The 21,629-nt window shown below is 43.2% G+C and overlaps 1 protein-coding gene across 1 annotated transcript in view; it reads left to right on the plus strand.

Moving 5' to 3' along the window:
* The first annotated feature begins 1,571 nt into the window (after window positions 1–1,571).
* The window catches only part of Cltrn (collectrin, amino acid transport regulator), a 29,708-nt gene continuing 9,650 nt past the window's right edge, over window positions 1,572–21,629 (plus strand). Inside the window, exons 1-5 of the mRNA XM_038317456.2 lie at window positions 1,572–1,671; window positions 3,675–3,849; window positions 4,174–4,232; window positions 10,302–10,387; window positions 19,084–19,197. Of these exons, the coding sequence (XP_038173384.1) occupies window positions 3,792–3,849; window positions 4,174–4,232; window positions 10,302–10,387; window positions 19,084–19,197 (317 nt within the window). The 5' untranslated portion in view covers window positions 1,572–1,671; window positions 3,675–3,791. The remainder of the gene's footprint in view (window positions 1,672–3,674; window positions 3,850–4,173; window positions 4,233–10,301; window positions 10,388–19,083; window positions 19,198–21,629) is intronic.

The following is a 21,629-nucleotide window of genomic DNA, read 5'->3' on the forward strand; positions in this document are numbered from 1 at the left end:
ATGAGAAAGATAAAAATAAATGAACTTATTAACCAATTCAAGAATTAGAAATTAAGAAAAATAAACATATAATGATCATAGAAATAAAGGCTTATAAACTACTAATAAATCAGAAATCAAAATGGAATTGAAGCTAGATCCATGATCTTGCTCTTTCTCAATTACAACATGAATAGGTAAATCTGTCAAGTGTAATGGAAAACGAGAGAAATTGATACACACACTGAAAAGCTTAAACAGGGTATATTACCTAGCCCTGGTGGTGCTGATCTGCAAGTCTAGCTACTTAGGTGGCTGAGACTGGAGGAATCAAAGTTCAAGGTCTGACTGGTTTACATAATGCATACAAGGCCAGCCTGAACAAGTTAGAGAGACCTTATCTCAAATTAAAAATAAATTTATAAAAGGGAAAGAGAGGCCATTCCCTTTTAATACTAGCATCCAAGAGGTAAAGGCAGATGGATTTCTCTGAGTTCAAGACCCTCTTGGTTCACATAGTGAGTTCCAGGACAGCCAGAGCTACATAGGGAGACCCTGTTCCTATGAATAGATAGATAGATAGATAGATAGATAGATAGATAGATAGATAGATAGATAGATAGATAATAAAAATAATATTGATTACTATGTAATATCAACTACTGATAGGCTGGCAAGATGACTCTGTAGGAAAAGGTGGCTGCTGTGCAAGGCTGAAGACCTGAATTTGGTCCTTGGGTGGAAGTAACTGGATACTGAAAGTTTTTCTCTGATCTCCACACAAGAGCTAAGGCCACGGGCTCCCAATCTTGTCCTCGCGTGTGCGTGCGCGCGCACGCGCGCACACACACACACACACACACACACACACACACACACACACTAAAAAAGTAAAAATAAAAGAAAAAAACAACAAACAAACCCTTGGCGACCAGTAAGATGGCTCTCAGCAGGTAAAGGCACTTCCTGAGTTTGATCCCCAGAATCCATGTAAAGGTTGAAGGAGAGCATTAACTTCACAAAGTTATGCTCGCACCTTGACATGTATACCATGGCACTGTACATGTGTGTCTCCACACAATTTCCCCCAATAATAATAATTATGTAATCACAATAATTTTGGAGGCTGAATAGATTGCTTGGTAGGTTAGAGCACTTATTATCTGAGTATGCGAACTTAGGTTCAAGTCCCCGGAATCTATATAAAAAGCCTGGCATGGTTGTACACTCAAATCTGTGTCCCCAGCACTGTGGTGGGGCAAAAACAGGAGGCTCATGGGCTTTCCTGACTAGCAGCCTGTCTCATGGGCCAGAGAGAGCCCCTGACTCATATAGAAAAGACAGAGTGATAGAGAAGGACACCTACATTCTTTCTTCCCTGGAATTCATGAAACCACACACATGCACCCACTCACACATGTAAACCAACTCATACATGTATGTACATGTACACTCAGACATACAAAAAATAAAAAGAAAGGAAAACTATTCGTTGGTGTTTAGAGTTAAACGTTACCATTATTCTAGGAAGCACCATTTGTCAGATTCTGTGGAATAGCATCATTCCTCTATGGATAGAAGACAAGGTCCATGTTCAAATTCCAACATCATACCACCTTGTTCTGATTGCGCCACCATAATGAGTGAAAACAGCATTTCCTCAGAACACACAAGAAGACCCACAACTGTCAGGTATGGTGATGCATGCTTATAATTGCAGTGCTTGGGAGTTGGAAGCCAGAGAACCAAGAGTTCAAGGTCATACTTGGCTATTCAGTGAGTTTGAGGACAACCTGGACTATATGACATCCTGTCTCAAAAAAAAAAAAAGAAAAAACAAAGTTTAAAACTAAGTAAAACGTGTGCCACTTATTAAAATACATCAGCATTAGTCATTCATGCTGGTGGTGTTAGGTGTACTTAAAACCTTTTTGTTTCTCCATATTTTTTCTATTATTTTATGTGTATGAGTATTTTGCCTGTGTGTATGTCTATACACCATGTGTGTGCAGTGCCTGCAGGTATATATGTACATGAGACTAAAAGATCACTGAGAAACAGTAATTGTTCAGAGAAGACTTTCTTCCTCTTTGGAAATGAATGTAGCACACTGGCTAAGATTAAGTATTTTAGTGTTAACTTTGACCTCAGTCCTAGTCACATCCATGTAAGTAAGAGCATATGGGAACTTACTACTTTATGAAATGCAAGACTAAAAGCAAATCGAATCAGATATCTGTGTCTAACAGGCCTTTGTGCCCTTATTGAAATCTTTGTTAAGTCTCTATCCCTGTGTGGGTTGACCTTTCCTTCTGAAGACAACTTCATTGACTTTTTTTTTCAGGGAGGGAGGAGTTAGGTCAGCTCCCTTAGGAAAATTTCCTAAAGCATCTAACGGCCTTTGCTAGAATGGCTGGGCTGTCTGCCTCTTCCTCTGGGACAGCTTCTCCTCTCTCAGTGCCCTTGGTGCCAAGGCAGAGAAGATGGTAACAGCCTTCCTCGGGTGGGATGAGCTAACAGAAAGGGGCCTTCTCCAACCAAATCCCCCCTTTACTATGTCTCTCAAAGTGCTACAGAAGTGTTCCTGCTCATAGCTTCCACTCTGATGCTTAAAACCCAAATGCCCCACTTGACATCGGAGCCATGCAAGCTAATCTTCCCATTCCTGACCTTCCGTGAAGGAAGTACCATAAGGGGAGAGGGGAAAGCCCAGGCATAGAACCCAGTGGATTTTTATTGGCACTGTTGGTGGGATGCCCACCTGGGGAGAGCTTTTCATCCCTGGTATCTCAATCCTCAGAGTATCTCAGGGCCTGGTTGTAATTTCAGTTTTGACCTATTAGATCTAGATCTTCCAATAGGATTGACCTATTAGGACACTGGTTCAGTATGATGGTGACAGGGTTCAAGGTAGGTCAGGGTAGCTGGGAAAGGGACAGCCATTGCTGTCATTCCATTTGCTGCCAATAACTTTAACACCCAGTTTCTTTGGTACCTCATATGTGAGATAATTGTAACCACTGTGAGGATGTGAGAGATAGTGCAGGGAGCCTACTTCACAGTAAGCAGCTCTTAGTCGCTGTTAAATAGTCGCACCAAACAGTGTAGTAGCACCATGTGGCAACTTAAACTAAATTAAATTATAGTTTTCATAGCAGTTCGCACCCCCTTTAAGAGGTTACCATTCACTTGTACCTAGTGGCACCAGGGCAGAGCGTTGTCAGAGGTGGCATCATCACCATCTAGTAATCATCGTATTGGGCAGCAAGGCTTCATATCATTAACGTTGAGCTTAAGACCTTCGGCTTCAACAGAACCGTCTCCTTGTTGGGGGCGGGGGGGGGACTGTTTACCAACCAACATTCTAGGAAGTGTTCCCCTTTCTCACTAGAGATGAAAAGGAGTTATATTTGTTTCCCAACTATGATAGCCTATCAGTGAAAGGACACAGTTTATGCCAAAGAAAACCTCCAGAGAGGACTCGGTGCTCTCCACCATGAGCTTAACTACAGGAGGCGTCAGGGAGGATTCTGATGATGTCAGCAGAGGAAACATTCTTCTGAGGCAGAGTTTGGGGGAAAAAAAAACAACTAACCTGTTTCCCAGATAGATTTTCGTAAATGACTGACAGGAGATGGTCCGCTTCTATGGAAGTATTAACTCAACTGATGAGTGTTAATTATTAAACCTTTTAGATGGTGGCTCGCTGATTTCTCTGATACCCTAATCCGGTTCACAGAATAGTTAAAGCAGCTTTAAGTGGAGAGGGGATTTTTTCCCCCAGTTTGTCTTCTGTTTTTGACTCTGAAAGAATGTTGTGGTCGCTCTTGTTCCTGGTGACTGCCATTCATGCTGAACTCTGTCGTCCAGGTATGTAACCTTGAAATTTAAAGCATAAGTTAACAGCTTCCTAAGTGCTTACAAGCTCATCGAGTGAAAAACAACCTAAACGATTTTTTTTTCTAAGTCTGCAGACATGTGGATTGAAAGTTGAACCTATGGCTCTTAGGAATTTGAAAGAAAAGTGTAAATGATTTAATATGATTTCCATTAAAGTTGTAGCGGTACCGGGGCAGATCAACTGTAGTTCTTTGTTATGGTCATCTGGGCTATATTAAACGGTAGGATTTACTAGGCTTTCTTCTCTCCGTTCATCCTAACTTACTGCACTTTGTTGTTGCTTCTCTCTGGCAGATGCAGAAAATGCCTTTAAAGTGAGACTTAGCATCAGAACCGCTCTTGGAGATAAAGCAGTAAGTGACACGCCTGACTGCTCATTTCAGGTTCTGTTCTCCTAGAGCTCCAGGCTGTCTCTAATAGATGACTTGTCCGTATAGTGACCTTCTCTTGAGTCTTCAAGTCTAATCTTTTCTCAAAGCTCGATCACAGTAAAATGGGACTCCCCGATAGAAGGGGTTCACTTCTAGTCCTTGATCGGTAGTGAGTGACTGAAAACAGGAGGGAAAAATTGTGTTGCACAAAACCGTTTTGAACACTTAAACCTCTCAATCCAGTAACGTGGAGCAAAGGGGTCCTGTCTGGTCTGATGTAGGTGTCTGAGTCCAGGTTGAGTCTGCGCTTCACTGTTGTGGATGTTGAAAGAAAGACTGGTGCCTACCAACATAAAAATATTTTACAGTACAAAATTTTCCAGTGCTATGCAAAGCGTTCAGTTCTTCCCAGCTATGAAAGTGACAAGACAGAAATGGTGCTTATGAAATCCTACAAGTTAAAAATGCTCACAGCGCCTGTAAGGGGTGGACGAATAGGAAAGATCATTGAATGAAGAAGATGGCGTTGTCTACTCTAGTGTCAGTTTCCCAGCGTGCTCTGCATTTGGTTTTAAACTAGTGGGTGATGTTGATGCCTCATACTATAAACAAACAAACAAAACCCAGATTGCCAAAGGAATTCGGAGATATTCTATTTGCTGACCAACACATTGCCTTATTTTTCGTTATTCATCTGATAGGTAAGAGTTGTTATAATAGCAAACATTTAAGACATTCATTAAACATTAAATAGTGTGGACTTGACTCTTATGAGCCTATTGAGCCCTTACCCTCTTGAATACAGGTATGCCCGTTCTCATGCGATGAGTGAGAAAACACAGGGCCAAAGACATAATGTGACTCTTTGAAGATTTCAAGCCAGTAAATGGCAGAAGTGAGATTCAAATCCAGACCCTGCTCCCTACTAGTGTATAAGATTTCTTAGCCGAGGGTCCTTGGAGTTGGCTGGATGCTGAGGATGCAATAAAGCTAACACTGGGCTTGTCTGTGCCCTGCGGAGCTTACAATAGTGAGAGAATCACTTGTCCATTAAATACTCAGTAAGCCCAATGCAAATGTGCCATCTTGACAAGTCTTACGGGAAGGAGAGATATACAGGGGCTCTGTCCTTAGTAGGAACTTCAGTACCAGATACTTCTGCCATGTCTAATGTGACCATGAACAGACACGCGGGGAGAGAAGAAGGAATGGCAGAGGGCCATCACGTATGAACACAGCAATTATCACAAGAAGGAGCTTAGTGAGCATGAAGGATGGAAGGACGATGTCTGGAACTGAAGCTGGGAGGAAGAACATGGCATTTGAGGACCTTGATAAAAGGGGCTGCTTGGGAAATATGTGCTATGGTGGTGCACGTGGGGGTCAGCTGGGGGGTTGTTTCAAGACAGAGGAGCTGTTTGAAAATGCTGTTGAGAGGCCAGGCTCACTGTGTGGAACAATATGAAGGTTGGTGAGGAATTTACAGAGAGCTGTCTCTGTAAAGTGGTGGCACTGAAAGGCAGATATTGGAGGGGCTAAAATAAGTAGGGTGAGTTGGGGGTGAACATGCAGAGAAGTATAGAACTTTGGCGGGGCAAGAAGCTGGGGTTTTACTTCAGTTGCTAGAGTGCTTGCCTAGCGTGTGCGAGGCCCAAGGCTCCATCTCTGTCATCCCATAAACCATGCCTGCTAGCACTCGGGAGGCGGAGGCAGAAGGCTCAGCAGTTCACAGTCAATTCTTCATGAGATGTATGAAACCCCGTGTCAAAAGAAACAGTACAAAGAATTCTGGCCGGGAAAGGTTGGAGAGAGCTAGCGGTGGGAAGATCAAGCAGAGCCATAGGTTTTGCTGTTGTTTCAGTGGGAACAAGTTGAGCAGGAGTAAAGTCAGTGGACAGGCTCCAGCTGGACTCGAGTACACAGAAGAAACTGCTTCAAGCCCGAGAAGCCCGAGAAGGGAGGAGGAGAGAAGCATTCCTAGCGCGCCCGTGGAGATTAGCCATTATCAGGAGAGAAATGTCTGGCACTTGAGGAGAGGAAGTGGCTGGGATGTGTGTTGGTGGTGGAAGTTTTGTTTCTTTGTTTTAGGAGGAGGAGGGAGTTTAAATTGATAAGCTGAGACAGTATCTCTAAATTACAAGGCCCAGGGGTCAGGGATTTAGCTCGGTGGTAGAGTGCTGGCCAAGCAAGTGAGAGGCCCCAGGTTCAGTCTTCAGCTCAGGGGCTGGAGGGGCTCTAAAACCCAAAGCATCCAGTGAGAATCGAGGGAGCAGGGAAAGTGTTTGCTTGTGGGAGGGGGACAGGAGGTTTGAAGCGGTCTTGGGACAGACAATTGTCTTGAGATAAAGAACTTTCGGAGAACTCTAGGAAGTGAGTGGGTAATTTGGGGGTAGGGCACCGTGCATTTACAATTGAACAACAAACCTTGTTTTGTGACTTTATTATTACTTTTAATCATCCAACTAAAACGTGAAGCTTCAGTATCCTTAGATGTAGGCAGAAAGCAAAGTGACCTGGAGACTTAATATCACTGCTATTGAAATACAGATGCAAGGAGTCTTGGATGAGAGGTGAAGACAAGCAGCTAATATGCACCACGTGGTCTGGGAAGGCACAAGTTCCTCTAAGGACACAGTCAGTTTCACATCCTTAGGTGTCTATATTGTCAAGTGTCTGGACAACAGGCACAGAAGGAAGCCTTCTTGTACGTCTCTGAGTGTTAGTTTGTTCTCTGGACTGTAACGCTTAGTAACTCTTTCCTTACCCTTTCTTCAGTTGTACATTTTTGTTAATTATCATTATGCGTTGCTTGCTTTGCCTGGAAACCGTCTCTGAAGCACTTTGAAAAGCATAGCAGAAATATGACACGAGAGATACACAGGCTTTTAGTCTTTTCCTCCGCTCGAGATGGTTCTGCGGGCTCAGTACCCGACACAAAGGAGCACTAGTTTGTCCCCTCCTGATGCCAATAGCTGTGAGCTCTACTCTGTGACTTAAACTGCACTCCTGCTGACGGAGCTCGTGCGCGCTTTGTAAGGGACACTAAGGAATCCTCTCCGAGATCCAAAACGCAGTTTAAAGCCATGTTCTGGCAAGTTCTGACTAGCGCCTTCATTTTTGTTTGGTACACATTCTCCTTTATACTTGACCAAGCTCCTTCCCCATCTCTCCTTCCTCACAAGAAAGCCTCCCATGTGTGTGTATAAATGTATGCACACTTGTAATATTGTATATATAATTATATTCACATGCAACATATATGTATACTTATTTTTTTAAAAGTTGAGATTCTGTTTTATTTATGTGTGTTTCTGTGTGTTTTTGTGTGTATGTGGGTGTCCATGGAGATCAGAAGAGTGTGTCAGATCTCCCAGAGCAGGAGTTACAGGTGACTATGAGCCACCTGATGTGGGTTCTTGGCACTGAACTCAGGTCCTCTGGAATAACAGTATGTACTCTTATCTGCTAAGTCATCATCTCTCTAGCCTTATATGTGTGATTTTTATTAGATAAGGTCTCAATATGCAGTTTGAGCTGGCCGGGAACTCTTTATGTAGACCAGGCTGCCCTTGAGCTTACAGTGATTCTCCTAGGTCTGTCTCCCTCCTGGGTCCTAAGGTTATTGTAAGCCACTGCTCAGCAAGTGGACAGGGTTTTTGTGGATGCTATTTTGTTTTTGTGATGCCAGGGGTCAAATTCAGGACCTCATAAATGCAAGGCAAGCAGTCTACCAACCGAGCTATTTCCCTAGCTAGCGCCGAGTGATGTTTGTTTGCTATTTTAGCTGGATCACTTTTTATTTATATTTTGTGCTCAATTATTTTATTAGACTATATCATTTAAAAGTAAGATCTATTGCCAGGTAACGGTGGCTAACGCTTTTTATCCCAGCACTGGGGTGGCAGAGGTAGGTGGATCTTTGTGAGTTTGAGGCCAGCAGGGTCTACAGAGTTCCAGGAAAGCCAGGACTACACGGAGAAACCTTATCACAAAAAAAGAGAAAAAAGTAAGATCTTTGCCCTGAAATAGTTAATACTTTTTAAACTTTTATGGTATAATAGAAAATAAAAAGTTAATATGAAGTAGGGAAAAGTGGGGATATTTGAGGAGTTAGAAAGAAGGAAGGGTAGATTTAATTAAAACGCCTTACACTCTTGTACAAACTTCTCAAATAATGTTTTTTCAAGTTCACTTTAAAATATCGAAGGAGGGACCAGTTAGATGGCTCAATAGGCAAAGGCACTTGATATCAAGCCAAATAATCAGAGTTTAATCCTCAGAACCCACCCACACGGTGGAAGGAGAGAACTGATGCCCCAAGTTATCCCAACTCACCCCAAGTTATCTGACTTATGGTGGAAGGAGAGAATTGATGCCCCAAGTTATCCCAACTCACCCCAAGTTATCTGACTTCTACTCAAGTGTGCATGCACACAAACACACACACAAAATAAATAAGTACAAATATAATAAAATATTTGAAAAGATTGAAGGAAAGTAGCTGGGCATAATGATGCGCATCTGTAGTTCCAGCACTTGGGAGGTTGGGGTGGGTGGATTGCTTAAGTCTAGTTCAGAACCAGCCTGGCCATTGAGTGAGACCCTGTTTCAGAAAAAGGGAAACCAGACTGAACGATTATTTCAGGTAATGTCTGAGGTTGGTATTAAAATGCAACACTTAGTGTTTGCACATGATCTAAAGGGAGACAAAGTTTTCTTCTTGATGGCATTCTGCTGCAGCAATGTAGACATGATTGAGAGGAAGGGCTGAAATAGAAGTGAGTGAAGAAAGTTTCAGAACTACCGGGGAACTTATGGGGCAAGGGAGATGGCTCCGTGAGTAAAGATCCTCAGCTTTGCCCCATCTCCAAACAAGAAAAGCTTCGTGCTGTGGTAGGTGTCTCTAACTTCAGGGCTGGGACTGAGGACAAAGACAGGAGGCCCTTGGGGGCTGTCTACTCAGTCAAAACAGGAAGCTCCAGGTTCAGAGAGAAACCATAACTCAAAATAAGGTGGAGTCAGGTGTGGAGGCACAAAGCTTTAATTCCAGCACCTGGGAGACAAAAGTAGGCACATTGCTGAGTTTGAGAGCAGCCTAGTCTACATGCCTAGTTCCAGGCCAGCCAGGGCTACATATCAAGACTGTGTCTGAAAATAAACAAACAAAAAATGTGGAGAATAATAAAGAAGACACTCAACATCTGCAATCTCTGGCCTTATTTGCATGTATGGGCAAGTATACCTGCATACATGTATGCACAAACATGAACATGCGTTCACATATGCCACCCACGCACCCAAACAAATAAAATTAAATGAAAAAATTAAAAAGAGTACAAGGTATACAGACATTATGAAGGTATTGAGTATAAAGGTAAAAATAAAATGCTGTGAATCCCCGAATGGCTGCAGCAGGTCATGAAGAGAGACAGACAGATGGGCATGCCATGCAGGGTGAGGCTGGATATTTATTTAGTGGGTTATGGAAGGGAAGGGGAAGGAGAAGAGCAGAGAGAGGGGGAGGGGGAGGAGGAAGGGACTCAGGCTGGAACCTGAAGATCAGTTTGCCTAGGGGAGGGGAAGGGGGAGTGGGCGTGCCCTGTCTCTTAAAGGGACAGGACAGATCATTACATTTAGGAAAAAAGAATATACCCTTCTTGTCTAGAGATGGTAACCAGGAGAGATATTTCTGCTGTTGTTTGGGGTCATCTCATTTTATTTACAGTTCCTTCCTTCAGAAGAGGGCAAGAGCAGCAATGCTAAAATATGATTTTCCCTCTCAGTATGAACCCAGATCCTAACAATATTCTCATGATCTATCAGGATGAGTTGTAGAAATATCAAGTTGGTTGGCAGATTAGTGGCATTACAGGGTCAAGAAAAGAGAGTGCAGCAGGAAACATAGATCATAAGAATGTGAGTTCCCTGGATCTCCAATGCATGAGAAACAGATGGAGGTGGGGGAGAAAGAAAACAAGAAAGAGGGTGATGGGACACACTTCCAAATGGACAGCCCCCCCACTTATACTCTCCTTTTCCCTTTTCTTTCAGTATGTCTGGGGCACAGATGAAGAATATCTCTTCAAAGCAATGGTAGCATTCGCCATGAGAAAAGTTCCCAACAGGGAAACAACAGAGTAAGCCAACAGCATGACATCTCAAGTTTGAGATAATGCATTATTTCAATTTTCTAGCTTGAGAATAATTTCGTAACCCCCGAAGGACATCTTGTGGGAGTTGGTCCTCCCCTTCTACCATGTGGGTTCAGGGGGTCAAATTTAGAACCTCAGACTTGGCGGCAAGTGTCTTTACCCACTGCGCCATCTCTCCAGCCCTTGCTTTGCTTTGAGACTCTCTATGTAATCTTGCTTGGCCTGGACTGCCCAGCTTTACCATGGGTGCCGAACTCAGGTTCCCATGATCTTGTGGCAAGCACTTTAAGAACTAAGCTAGCTTCCCAATTCCCACACGTGTATACTTGAAAATAATACATTCCCAAAAGCTTTTTGTAAAGAAAGTATATAAAAAGACAAAAATTTCCCCTAAATTCTCTTCATGCATTATCAAATTATAAAGAAAAATTTATTTAATGCATTTTACATTTATTCTTTGAAAATTTCACACATTTATGCACTTTATTTTGATCATATCTATCCATCATTCCCTCCCTCACATTTCCGCTAGTATTAAAATTTTTAAAAATAAAAATAAGGAGGGTGAGTAGAGGGCTCAGCAGTGAAAAGTGTACACTGTTCTTGCAGAATACATCAGTTCCGTTCCCAGCTCCCACAAAGGGCAGCCCATAACTTCCTGTAACTCCAGCTCTAGAGGATCTGATGCTCTCTTCTGGCCTCTTTGGGGGCACCTGCATGCATGTGAACAACAATCACACCCACATATGTACATACACGCAATTAAAAATAAAATAGATCTAAATAAAATAAGGTGCTAACATTGCAAAAGGTTAAAAGGAAAGAAAGCACTTACTGTCTTACAGGGCTAAGTCAAGTGTCTCTTCTTTGCTAGCTCTCTTTGCAGCAAGTTCTGTACTTTATTGTGTTCTGGCACTGGGACTCCCTTCATGTGCCTACATTTCATCTGGTTCATGACTTTGTCCAACCAAATGCTTCTGTTCTTGGGCAAAAGTGATGAGCTACAGAACATTTCAGAATTTGAGAAATTCGCCTTTAGAAAGTTTTCCTATAGGACCTGGGATATTGTGGTGGTCTGTAGGTTATTTAAAAGGTGATTCAGTTTTCAATGGACACCCAGGCTACATAGAAGTTTTTATTGCTCATAAATTCCTCAGAATATTAAACTAGACCACTGAAGGTTTTTCTGTGAAGGGCAAAGGTGACAGTGTGAGGAACATGTTTTCCTTCACTTGGCCTGTGGGATCGGCGTAAGGAAGCACATTACCGCAGTGGCAGTCACAGGAGTACCTTGTCCTGAAAGCCTGCTGTGTGCTTGTAATAGGTCTGACAGAAGTAACATATTCTCAAGAGATATCTGCGCTTCTCAGTTTGACTACCTGACTATCGAAACAAAGCCCCCACCACCAAGGAAATGGGAATTTTGGGCTGGTTGGTGATAGTGCAGGCCTTTAATCCCAGCAGAAGCAGGTGGATCTCTGTGAGTTCAAGATCAGCCTGGTCTAGAGAGAGAGTTCAGGATAGCCAGGGCTACACAGAGAAACTCTGTCTTGACCCCCCCCCCCTTCAAAAAAAGAAGGAAAAGAAATGGGAATTTCCCTAGGAATCTCATGCTGGGCAAAGGAGAAGGCACCAGCCGAGTGGGGAGCTTGTCTTCTGGAAAGAGGTTTCACACAGTTTTTAACTATTTGTCCGACCATCTTAGAGGATGAGACCGAAGCCCAGATAAGGATGGGCCAATAATAAGCAGGACCACACCATGGCAATGGCTGTCAGAGGTGTGTATTTTTGGCCCTCCTATTTAAACTCTGATCTCACTTTAGGACTCCAAGATGGATTTTGAGGCTTCCTTGGATCTCTTTGTCTCTTTTTCAATGTGACCATGTTAAAAAAAAAAAAAACTCCCTTTCTGCTTTCCTCTTTTAATTTGACTCTTTTAATTGTTTTTTCAAGGATGGGTATTTGGGCTTTACTTGGGGCATAGGTTCTGCCTCCGTTTCCAATATCATTTAAGCAGGATTTATTGCAATAGGAATTCCAAAGTGTTCTAAGTTGTTTTCAAGGAAACTGTAATTTAGTTAGAAGTTTAGCCTAGTTTTCAGGCAAACAGATATTTAACTACTTATCACACAAACAAGGCTTTGGAGATAATTTTGGCACTTTTAGCAAGATAGGTATAAGTCTATTGCAGGCATTGCTTTCTCTTTATAAGTAGCATAGAGCTTGTAACAAATTTTGTGTTCTACTTAACTATCCAAGGGTAAGTCTTGTGACCTAAAAAGGAACAATGTGTTCTTGTATCCATGGAAAGGCAAGGGGATTACCTGTCTCGTGCTTGCAGCCCAGCTCACTTTTAGTCCTGATTTTCAGAAACAAGAGCCTAATTCTTACCACCCGTTGGCTTTGTCTGGTCTCATTGATGAAAAGTAGCTATGGAGCCAATTTGCAGAGAATTACTTTTAGGTCAGTGTTTTATACATTTAAGGAGACAGAGGAACATTCTTGGCTTCTTTTTGGTGAGTTGCTAAAAGAAGCCATTCATGTAGATGTCACTGGCCAGGGGCTGGAGAGATGACTCAGTGGTCAAGAGCACTTTCTGCTCTTGTAGAGGACCCAGTTTCAGTTCCTGGCACCCACACGATGGTTCACAACTATCCATAACTCCAGTTCCAGGAATCCGATGCCCTCTTCTGACCTCCATGGGCACCAGGACGTGCATGGGTGGGGTGAGGTGGAAGGAAAAAGACCACTGACCCAACTCTTTATGGCCAAATTAATTAAAGCAAGTTTTTTTTTTAAAATTCTTGTACATGGGCTGCCTCCCCCTAAGGCAGGGTTCCAGAGGTCAGCATTGGATGTGAGGAAGACAAGGTTTTTATACCTCGAGGGTAGGGGGATTCCAAATGGGGGATTTGATGGGCAAAAATGGTGGGGCTAGAGGAGCAGAATATAAGCATAACAAGTTAGTCCTAGCGAGCTCCTGAAACAATGAGATGGTTGCAAGGTGGGCATAACAAGGTAGTCATGACAACAGGTAGTCGTAACAAGGTAGACATAGGTCATCGTATAACCCTTTGAAGCAAAGGCATGGTTGCCATTCCTGGAACAGGCAGTACAGAACCATTTGTACTGAAGCCCAGTCCTTGCAAAACAGAGGTTTAATCATAAACAGGAATGAACCTAGTTTGTCTTTACTATAAGATGGCTTTTAAGCCTAAGATGGAGGCAGGCTGATTCTTCAGTACACATACACATACACGCTGGCAAAACACTTAAAAGAAAATCATCAATCAGTCATTGTTTAGAATGATTGCTAAAATAAACTCAAATGGTTCCATTAGACCAATCCATACTTAAATTGTGGGAATTACAGAATTTATATTTAGTTGTGATAAAAGTATTCATTTTTTGTTTGCTTTTCTAGACAGGGTTTCTCTGTGTAGCTTTTTTGCAGCCTGTCCTGGAATTCACTCTGTAGACCAGGCTGGCCTCAAACTCAGAAAGCCCCCTGCCTCTGCCTCTACCTCTTGAGTGCTAGGATTAAAGAAGGCGTGTGGTGCCACAGCATCTTCACAGCATCTTTAAAATTTTGGTTTCCCTGTGTGTGTGTGTGTGTGTGTGTGTGTGTGTGTGTGTGTGTGTCCTCAGTGGTCGGAAGAGGGCGCTAGATTCCTTGGAGTTGGTGTCATAGGTGGTTATGAGCTGCCTGGTTTAGATTCTAGGAAGTGATCTTCAGGCCTTTGCTAGAGCTACAAGTGTCAGTAACCACTGATTCTCTAACCCCTATCCTTTTGTTAAAAATATGTAGTTCTTACTTTAGCAGCTTCTACCAAGTGGTTAGAGAATATGCACCCCTTCCCTCTAACAGAATTATCTGGCTTGATTGTGCTGAGTTCTTTCTTTCTAGTAGTATATGGGAAAATATTCCTTTGGTAGCATGTGTCATATATATTTTATGCATTCCTCTTTATTGATAAACATTTACATTGTTCCAATTCTCTGCGTCTATGAAGAGTGCTACAAGGACTGTCCTCATTAGTGTCCCTATTTATTGTGTGTGCACATAAGAAGTTTTGGTAGCTACGCTATGTCTTCTAGAAAAGACTTTCAATTAATGATCCTGAGTGGCTTGACCCATTGTCTTTTTCGTAGCTTCTTGGGATTTTATTTCTATGCACCTTGCCAGTCCTTGGTATTATTTAAATTTAAATTTGGGGATGGGGCTGGAGAGATGGTTCACCAGTTATGAGCATTTTCTGCTCTTCTGGAGGACCTGAACTGGGTTTCCCAGCAGCTCACAAGCACCTGAAACTGCAGCTCCAGGTGCTTGGACAGCATCTTCTGGCCTTCAAAGGCACCCGCTTCACAAGTGCATACACTCATACAGACATCTAAATACAATTTAAATACATGTTTTAAAAATGTTTGGCAATTTGAAAAGTTTAAAGTAGCTCATTTAAAAACCATTTTACATGTTTTTATTGTTAACGAGGGCAAATAACAGAATTAGTCTTAACCTAATACAACCTGAAAAAAGAAAAAAGAAAGAAAAGCAAAGAAAGGAAAAGTAAAGAAAAGGTAGAACTAAATTTCCTTAGTCTTCACTTCCCTAAAGTGGAAATATTTTTTGGCAAGCATACTTTCCTTCATTTTGATCATATTTGGTACTTATTCTATAGAGCCACACATTTTGGAATACTGAGCTTGACAGTTTCTTGCCAGTAGAGGTCAGAATTGGTTTGTGGTTCTCAGTTAGTGCTTGCTTATTTATTTATTTTTGACTTCTTATCCCCATGATTTTGAAATGCCTGGAGACGCTGATGGTTGTCTCTATGGTTGCTTACTGCTTGAGAGCCCAAGGATGCTGCTTCCCTTAATCTGGTCCCAAGCCTCAAGAGTGCCACTAACAGAAACCACGGTGTAATCCTGGAGGGAAAAAATGATAATCTCAAAAAAAGATGACAAACTTGAGGATAGTTAGATTTTTATTACTCTATAAGGACAAACTATTAATTACACAAGGTGGGCATAATGGGTCTTTGGTTTTGGGCAGATGAAAGGAGTAGGTTGGCAAGGGAAAGGTAAGGTTTTGATACCAGCAAGGTCTCCACTGTGGGTTCCTGTTACCCTAGAGTTAGGATAGGATCCAAGGGCTGGGGCATTGGGTGTGAAGAGGCAGGATAGTAGTTCTCTCTTAGGCCAAGGAGGCCAGTACGGTGGGTATGCTCAGGGTACAGTGACCTCCCTTTAGGTCCCCTGATCCCTGGCAACACTGAATCTGCTTTTAGCTGTCCCGTAGAAGTTCTGAGAAGGTATCCTGGATTGCAGCTGGTTGGCCGGCTGAGCGAAAGCTGAAGGAAGGAAAGGCTCACAGAGATGCTTGTCCTGAAGCAGGACTTATGTTCAGAGGCCTGAGCCTAGGCAGGAAGGGTACTCTATTTCTGGTGAGCAGCTTGAAGGCAGAGGGCCTGGCCTTGGGGCTCTGCTTCCTTCTCATAAGGCAAGCATGACCAGTCCTCTAGTGAAGCCGCAGGAGCAGCCTCTGGGGACCACGGCTTGGACTTGGAGCAGAGGAGGTGGCTTTCTGAGCACTCTGGTGAAGCTGAGGCATGTGACCCTGGGATCAGAGGTCCTGGTCGGGGCCAGAGGGGGTCCCTGCTTTCTGGTCAAGTGCCCCTGCAAGATCCTCTGCCCACCTGGCTTTGTGTCCAGGTACCTGAGCTGGCACCTGCTCAGTTGCCCATCTCAGGAAGGAGCTTTTGAGAGGGTGGTTTCCCTCCCCACATCTGAGGGCTTGGCCAGCAAAGCACACAGGACTGGAGGGACTGGTGGTTGGGCTTAGGGCACTAGCAAAACATGAAGGAGGCCAGGGACCCTCTGCCTACCTGACCTGTGGTCTTGGTGACCACAGACAGTGTCATCAGGAGCTGCTGCTGTTTAGAGCAGTGGTTCTCAACCTTCCTAATGCTGAGACCCTTTCATATAGTTCCTTATGTTGTGTTATGTTCCTTCATTGTTACTTCATAAGTGTGGTTTTGCTACAGCTATGAGTTGTAATGTAAATATCTGATATGCAGGATATCTGATATGTGGCCAGTGTGAAAGGGTCATTTGACTCCCAAAGGGGTCATGACTCACAGGTTGAGAACTACTGGCTTAGCTTATAAAGGGCACAAATCAACCTGTACTATTAGGACCTGCATGGGCCACACCTGAGCTAGCTGCTACCAGGCTACTGCTCTCTGAACCTCTGCCCTCAGCCCCCGCACTCCAGCTTAGTGCCTGCTGGGAACGGTGGCTGGAAGTGATGCTGTCTTGAAGGCAAAGGCAGTTAACCCCCGTGCTTCCCATTGCTGGTCCCAGACACTTAGCTCTGGGTGGAGGGGCACTTGCTTCTACTTTTGTGCCTGACACACAAAGGAAGAAAAGAGAGACAACTTCTCACACGAAGCTACCGGCAGAATGACTTCTAGCTTTCAACACTATAGGCTTGAATAGTCTTGTAAGGAAAAGCACTGTCCCGGTCTCTTCTGTGGAGGTGATTAATGTGTCTCATTCTGGTGGGATGGATGATCATGCCGCAGGGTCTTGCTGTTGTAGTTGTCTTCTAGGAGATGGCCAACAGCATGCAGGGCGTACGTTTTGGCGCTAGCTTTGTTTACTGTGGCTCCTCCTATAATTTTCAGCTCTCATCCACCCTCGTAAAGATTTTCATTTCTTTGAACACTGATGTCCTTTTTCTTTTCACTTTTATCGGTAACCCCTATGTAGAGAACAGAGGGTGTCACATGTCCAAGTTGCAGTTGAAAGACCACAGGGTCGAGAGTGATTTTGTTTGGGGGCCCTGTTCAGGGTGGTGTAAACCAAACTGTTCTCCTTGTGAACTTTACCCACGGAACTCCATTGGGAAGGCCCTGCTTAATGGTCCCAATGGTATAGAGAAAGGCAGGTGGAGACAGAGCAACCACTGAATGAAGAGTTAACAACCGCTTTTATTGGGCGGGTGACTGGACAGAACATCTGTAGACTTGATGAGAAAACACGGAGGCTTCTGTGATTGAGACAGAGGCCCTCTCATGAGGAAGCAGCTACTCGGTGGATCTCCGCTCATCCTATTGCCAAATCACACCTTTTTTTTTTTTTTGGCAGATCCTTTAAGGCATGATCCCTGAGCATATGATTTTGAAATAATTGGATCTTCTTTACAATTTTCACTTTTTTGTGAGACGGGGTTTCTCTGAATAGTTTTGGTGCCTGTCCTAGAACTTGTTCTGTAGACTAGGCTGGCCTTGAACTCAGAGCTCCACCTGCCTCTGCCTCCCAAGTGCTGGGATTAAAGGCTTGTGCCACTACCACCAGGCTACAATTTGTATTTTTAATGTAATATTTTTATTAATTTTTTGAGGTTTTTGGGCGGATGGCATTGAGAGAAGGTCATTTTATTATGTAGCCCTAGCTGTCCTGGAACTCACTATGTAGACCAGGCTGGCCTCAGACTCAGAGATCCACCTGCCTTTGCCTCCTGAATGCTAGGATTGAAGGCATGTGCCATCACACCTGGCCTCGTGGCGAATTTATACAATGTATTTTGATTACTGTCACCCTCACCCCAGGCCTACTTCTCCCTCAAGTTCCTCCAAGACCCATCCCCACATCCCCACCCCATCCCAACTTAGTGTCCTCTTAAAAACCAATCCTAACCCAGTCTGTATTGCCTGTACACTCAAGGGCGCAGAGGCATCCACGGCTGTGTGATCAACCTTCCAGGGCCTTAAAGAAAACTGACCCCCTCCCGCACCAACAAAACCATCAACTTGTCAATAAATCTTCAGTTGGGGGTGGGGGCTTGTCAGCTCCTCCCTGCTCCATGCTAGAAGGCTGATTGGCTTAATCTTGTGCGCTCCTGTGCTGGCAAACATATTGTGAGTTCGTGCCTACAGGAGTCCTGTCACATCCAGAAGACACTGTTTTGCTCCAGTCCTCCCTACTTCTGTCTCTTGCATTCTTTCTGCCCCCTCTTCCTCTATAGTCCCTGAGTCCTGGGGTGAGGGTGATACAGGAGCCCCCCCTTGTGGCTAAGCATTTCACTGACATTTATTCTCTGTGCTTCCATCAATTGTGAGCTTCTGCATCAGCGGCCATCCACTGCACAAACAAACTTGTCTGGTGAGGTCTGAGAGCTGCACTCGTCTATGGGTATATACGGATACAAATTTGGAGAGCAGTTGGTGCCGTGTCCACTTAGCAAAATAATAGTAGTAGCTTCATCCTGGGGCTTAGGAGTTCCCTAGCCGTGGGTTCTTGGCCAGATTTGCAGTACTAGGCATGTGCTTCCTCCTATGGAGCAGACCTTAAATCCAACCAGAAAGTGAAATTTTATCTTCTTCTTTTTCCCCCAAGAGACAGAGTTTCTCTGTGTAGCCCTGGCTGTCCTGGAATTCACCCTGTAGACCAGGTTTGTCTCAAACTCAGAGATCCACCTGCCTCCTGAGTGCTGGGATCAAAGGCGTGTACCACCACCGCCTGGTGAAATTTTATCTTCTTAAGACATTCTTTCCAATGGTAAAAACATCTTCTCACACATATCTGGTCCCTCATGAAATGGAAATCACATCAGAGTGTGAATAGTTTCCCTACCTTTGTGATGATGCTCTTGTAACACATCTCCCTCATTTCTGCAGAATTTCCCATGTCCTGCTTTGCAACGTAACCCAGAGGGTATCATTCTGGTTTGTGGTGACAGACCCTTCCAAAAACCATACTCTTCCTGCAGCTGAAGTACAGTCGGCCATAAGGTAATCATCCCCACATATGCTGTCTGCTGATCCATCATCTCGCTGCTGAGCTCCACTGTTTTCATGGGCACTGAAGAAATCTCACTCCACTCCATACATGAGGCATTGATTAAACTGTCAAGTGTTCCATTCAGTTCGTTTTCATCAGAGATTAGTGGAGATGAGTAATTTTCATTCGGTAGCAATTTGCCTCCAAGGAAACAACTGGTTGGCAATGTTTGGACACATTTTTCTTGTCACAACTGGAGGAGAAGGAGGCACCACCCATACTAAGCAGACGGAAGCTAGGGAAGTTGCCATCCACCCTGCTATGTACAGGACAGCACCTCCCTCAAAAATTACTTGACCTCAAATGTCAATTGTGCTGTGGTTTAGAAACTCTTGTCTAAATCTTAACTAAGAGTGAAGAGCCAACTCCAAATATGTTGCTATCATATCTATAGTACTTTTTAAAAATTGACTTAAACTTTATTTGCATATATTAATTGTACAAAGTACTGGGTTTCACTGAACATTTTTATACATGAATATGACATGCCATGATCATATTCATTCTACTTGTTGCCATTTTCATGATAATTTTAAAATCTGGGTTAGCGTAGTCACATGTATGGAATGAGGTGTGGACATGAACAACCAGTTCAAAAGTGTCTGTTATAGCTCTCTGCGAGGACTGGAGTAATTCATCCCAGGTCTTGGGTAAAAAATATCTAGGGTGTCTGATCCCTAGGGAAGGATTCCAGTGGTGGGGGTGATATTATCTGTACCCGGCTAGAACTTCCAGTCTACCTGAGGAGACAGAGCACATTCCTGGTGTGGACCAAGATAGCAGCAAAGAGTTAATCAAGCAGAAAGATGGAGCAAGAGTGTGGAGAAACTTTTCATATTCCTTCCAGTTATAGCTCAGCAATGATGCTCATTATTTTGGGAAAAGGTTTGCCTTCTCATAATCAAGATTGGATTACGAGAGTTGGGGAGACGGTTCAGCAAATAAAGCGCTTGCCATGAAGCATGAGTACCCAAATGTGGATCTCCAAGTCAACATAGAACCAGCACAGTAGCCCATGTCAGTCATCTTAGGGATCCTATATCAAGATGGGAGGCAGAGCGAGGGAATCTGGGGAAACTCATGGGGCAGCTAGCTGAGCGTATCTGTGGAGAACAACAAAGGTTGTTGTCAATAATCTTCAGGTACACCTGGGGCACTCATATGCTAAACACACACACACACACACACACACACTATAAACACACACACATAAAGATTTTAAAAGATTAGGTTATTAGAAAAGGAAAACATTCCATAGTTTGCTAATATGACATTTAAATTACCACCTTGCTACTGGAGTTCTCTTTCATATATATGAATGGTCATGGCAGAACATAGATTTGTGAATTTCTGTGGGTTGGGGATGGAGTTCAGCTTTGCACACACTAAGCTGTTATGCACCACTGAGCGACATCCTCAACCCTCGGCATAGTTTGCTGATGGAAATCTTTCAAGTCACTGCTTTAGACCAGGATCGCCCAGTCCTGAAGCTACTAGCTAAATATGCCTACCAAGCATTTGAATTAGAGCTAGTCCAAAATGAGGTGCACACAAAGTGAAAAACACACAAAATATTAAATAGTATTAGACAAAATCGAAATCAACTGAATATTGGTATGTTGAAATTATATTTTATTCAATATATTGGATATATCCAATTATTACAATTTGTTTTCCTATTCCTTTACACTTAAAACAAAACAAAGCAGCTATTAGAGCTGGGTGTGGTGGCTCACGTCTTTATCCCAGCTCTGGGGAAGCAGAGGCAGGTGGATCTCTGAGTTCAGTGCCAGCCTGGTCTACAGAGTAAGCTCTGGGCCAGCATTGCTATATGACGAGACCCTGTTTCAAAGCAAAATAACAACAAAATGTAGTTATTGGGAAATTTTATTCTACAGTCTCATGTTCTATTTCTTATTCATCAGCAATACTCTTTTTTTTAAAGGTTTATTTATTACGCATACAGTGTTCTATCTGCATGTATGCCTGCAGGCCAGAAGAGGGTGCCAGATCTTACTACCACACACATTAAACCAACCAACCAACCAACACATAAAATGTCTTCAAGAACTAGTTTTGCAAATTCTGAATAGAAATGAACCTTTTTTTCAGCTAAAGAAATGTTCACTACCAATCTGACAGTAGTCAGCACTCAAAATGCAGATTTTGCTCCCCCTAGGGAAACAAACACATTTGCCTTTCATATGCCTTTAGACTTTCGGACTCCTGAATGACCATTGTGTATAGTCATAGAGAAGCACCTTTACAAATATTTTAATTTAAAGAAATCTCTGGTATTTATGTAGCCATCTTAACTAGAGTTCTGTTATTCATTCAAATCTAGATGATATCTCTCAAGAAGTAAAATGGGGGATGGGGAGGG

The sequence above is a fragment of the Arvicola amphibius genome, chromosome X (assembly GCF_903992535.2).
Source record: "Arvicola amphibius chromosome X, mArvAmp1.2, whole genome shotgun sequence".
Taxonomy (NCBI): domain Eukaryota; kingdom Metazoa; phylum Chordata; class Mammalia; order Rodentia; family Cricetidae; genus Arvicola; species Arvicola amphibius.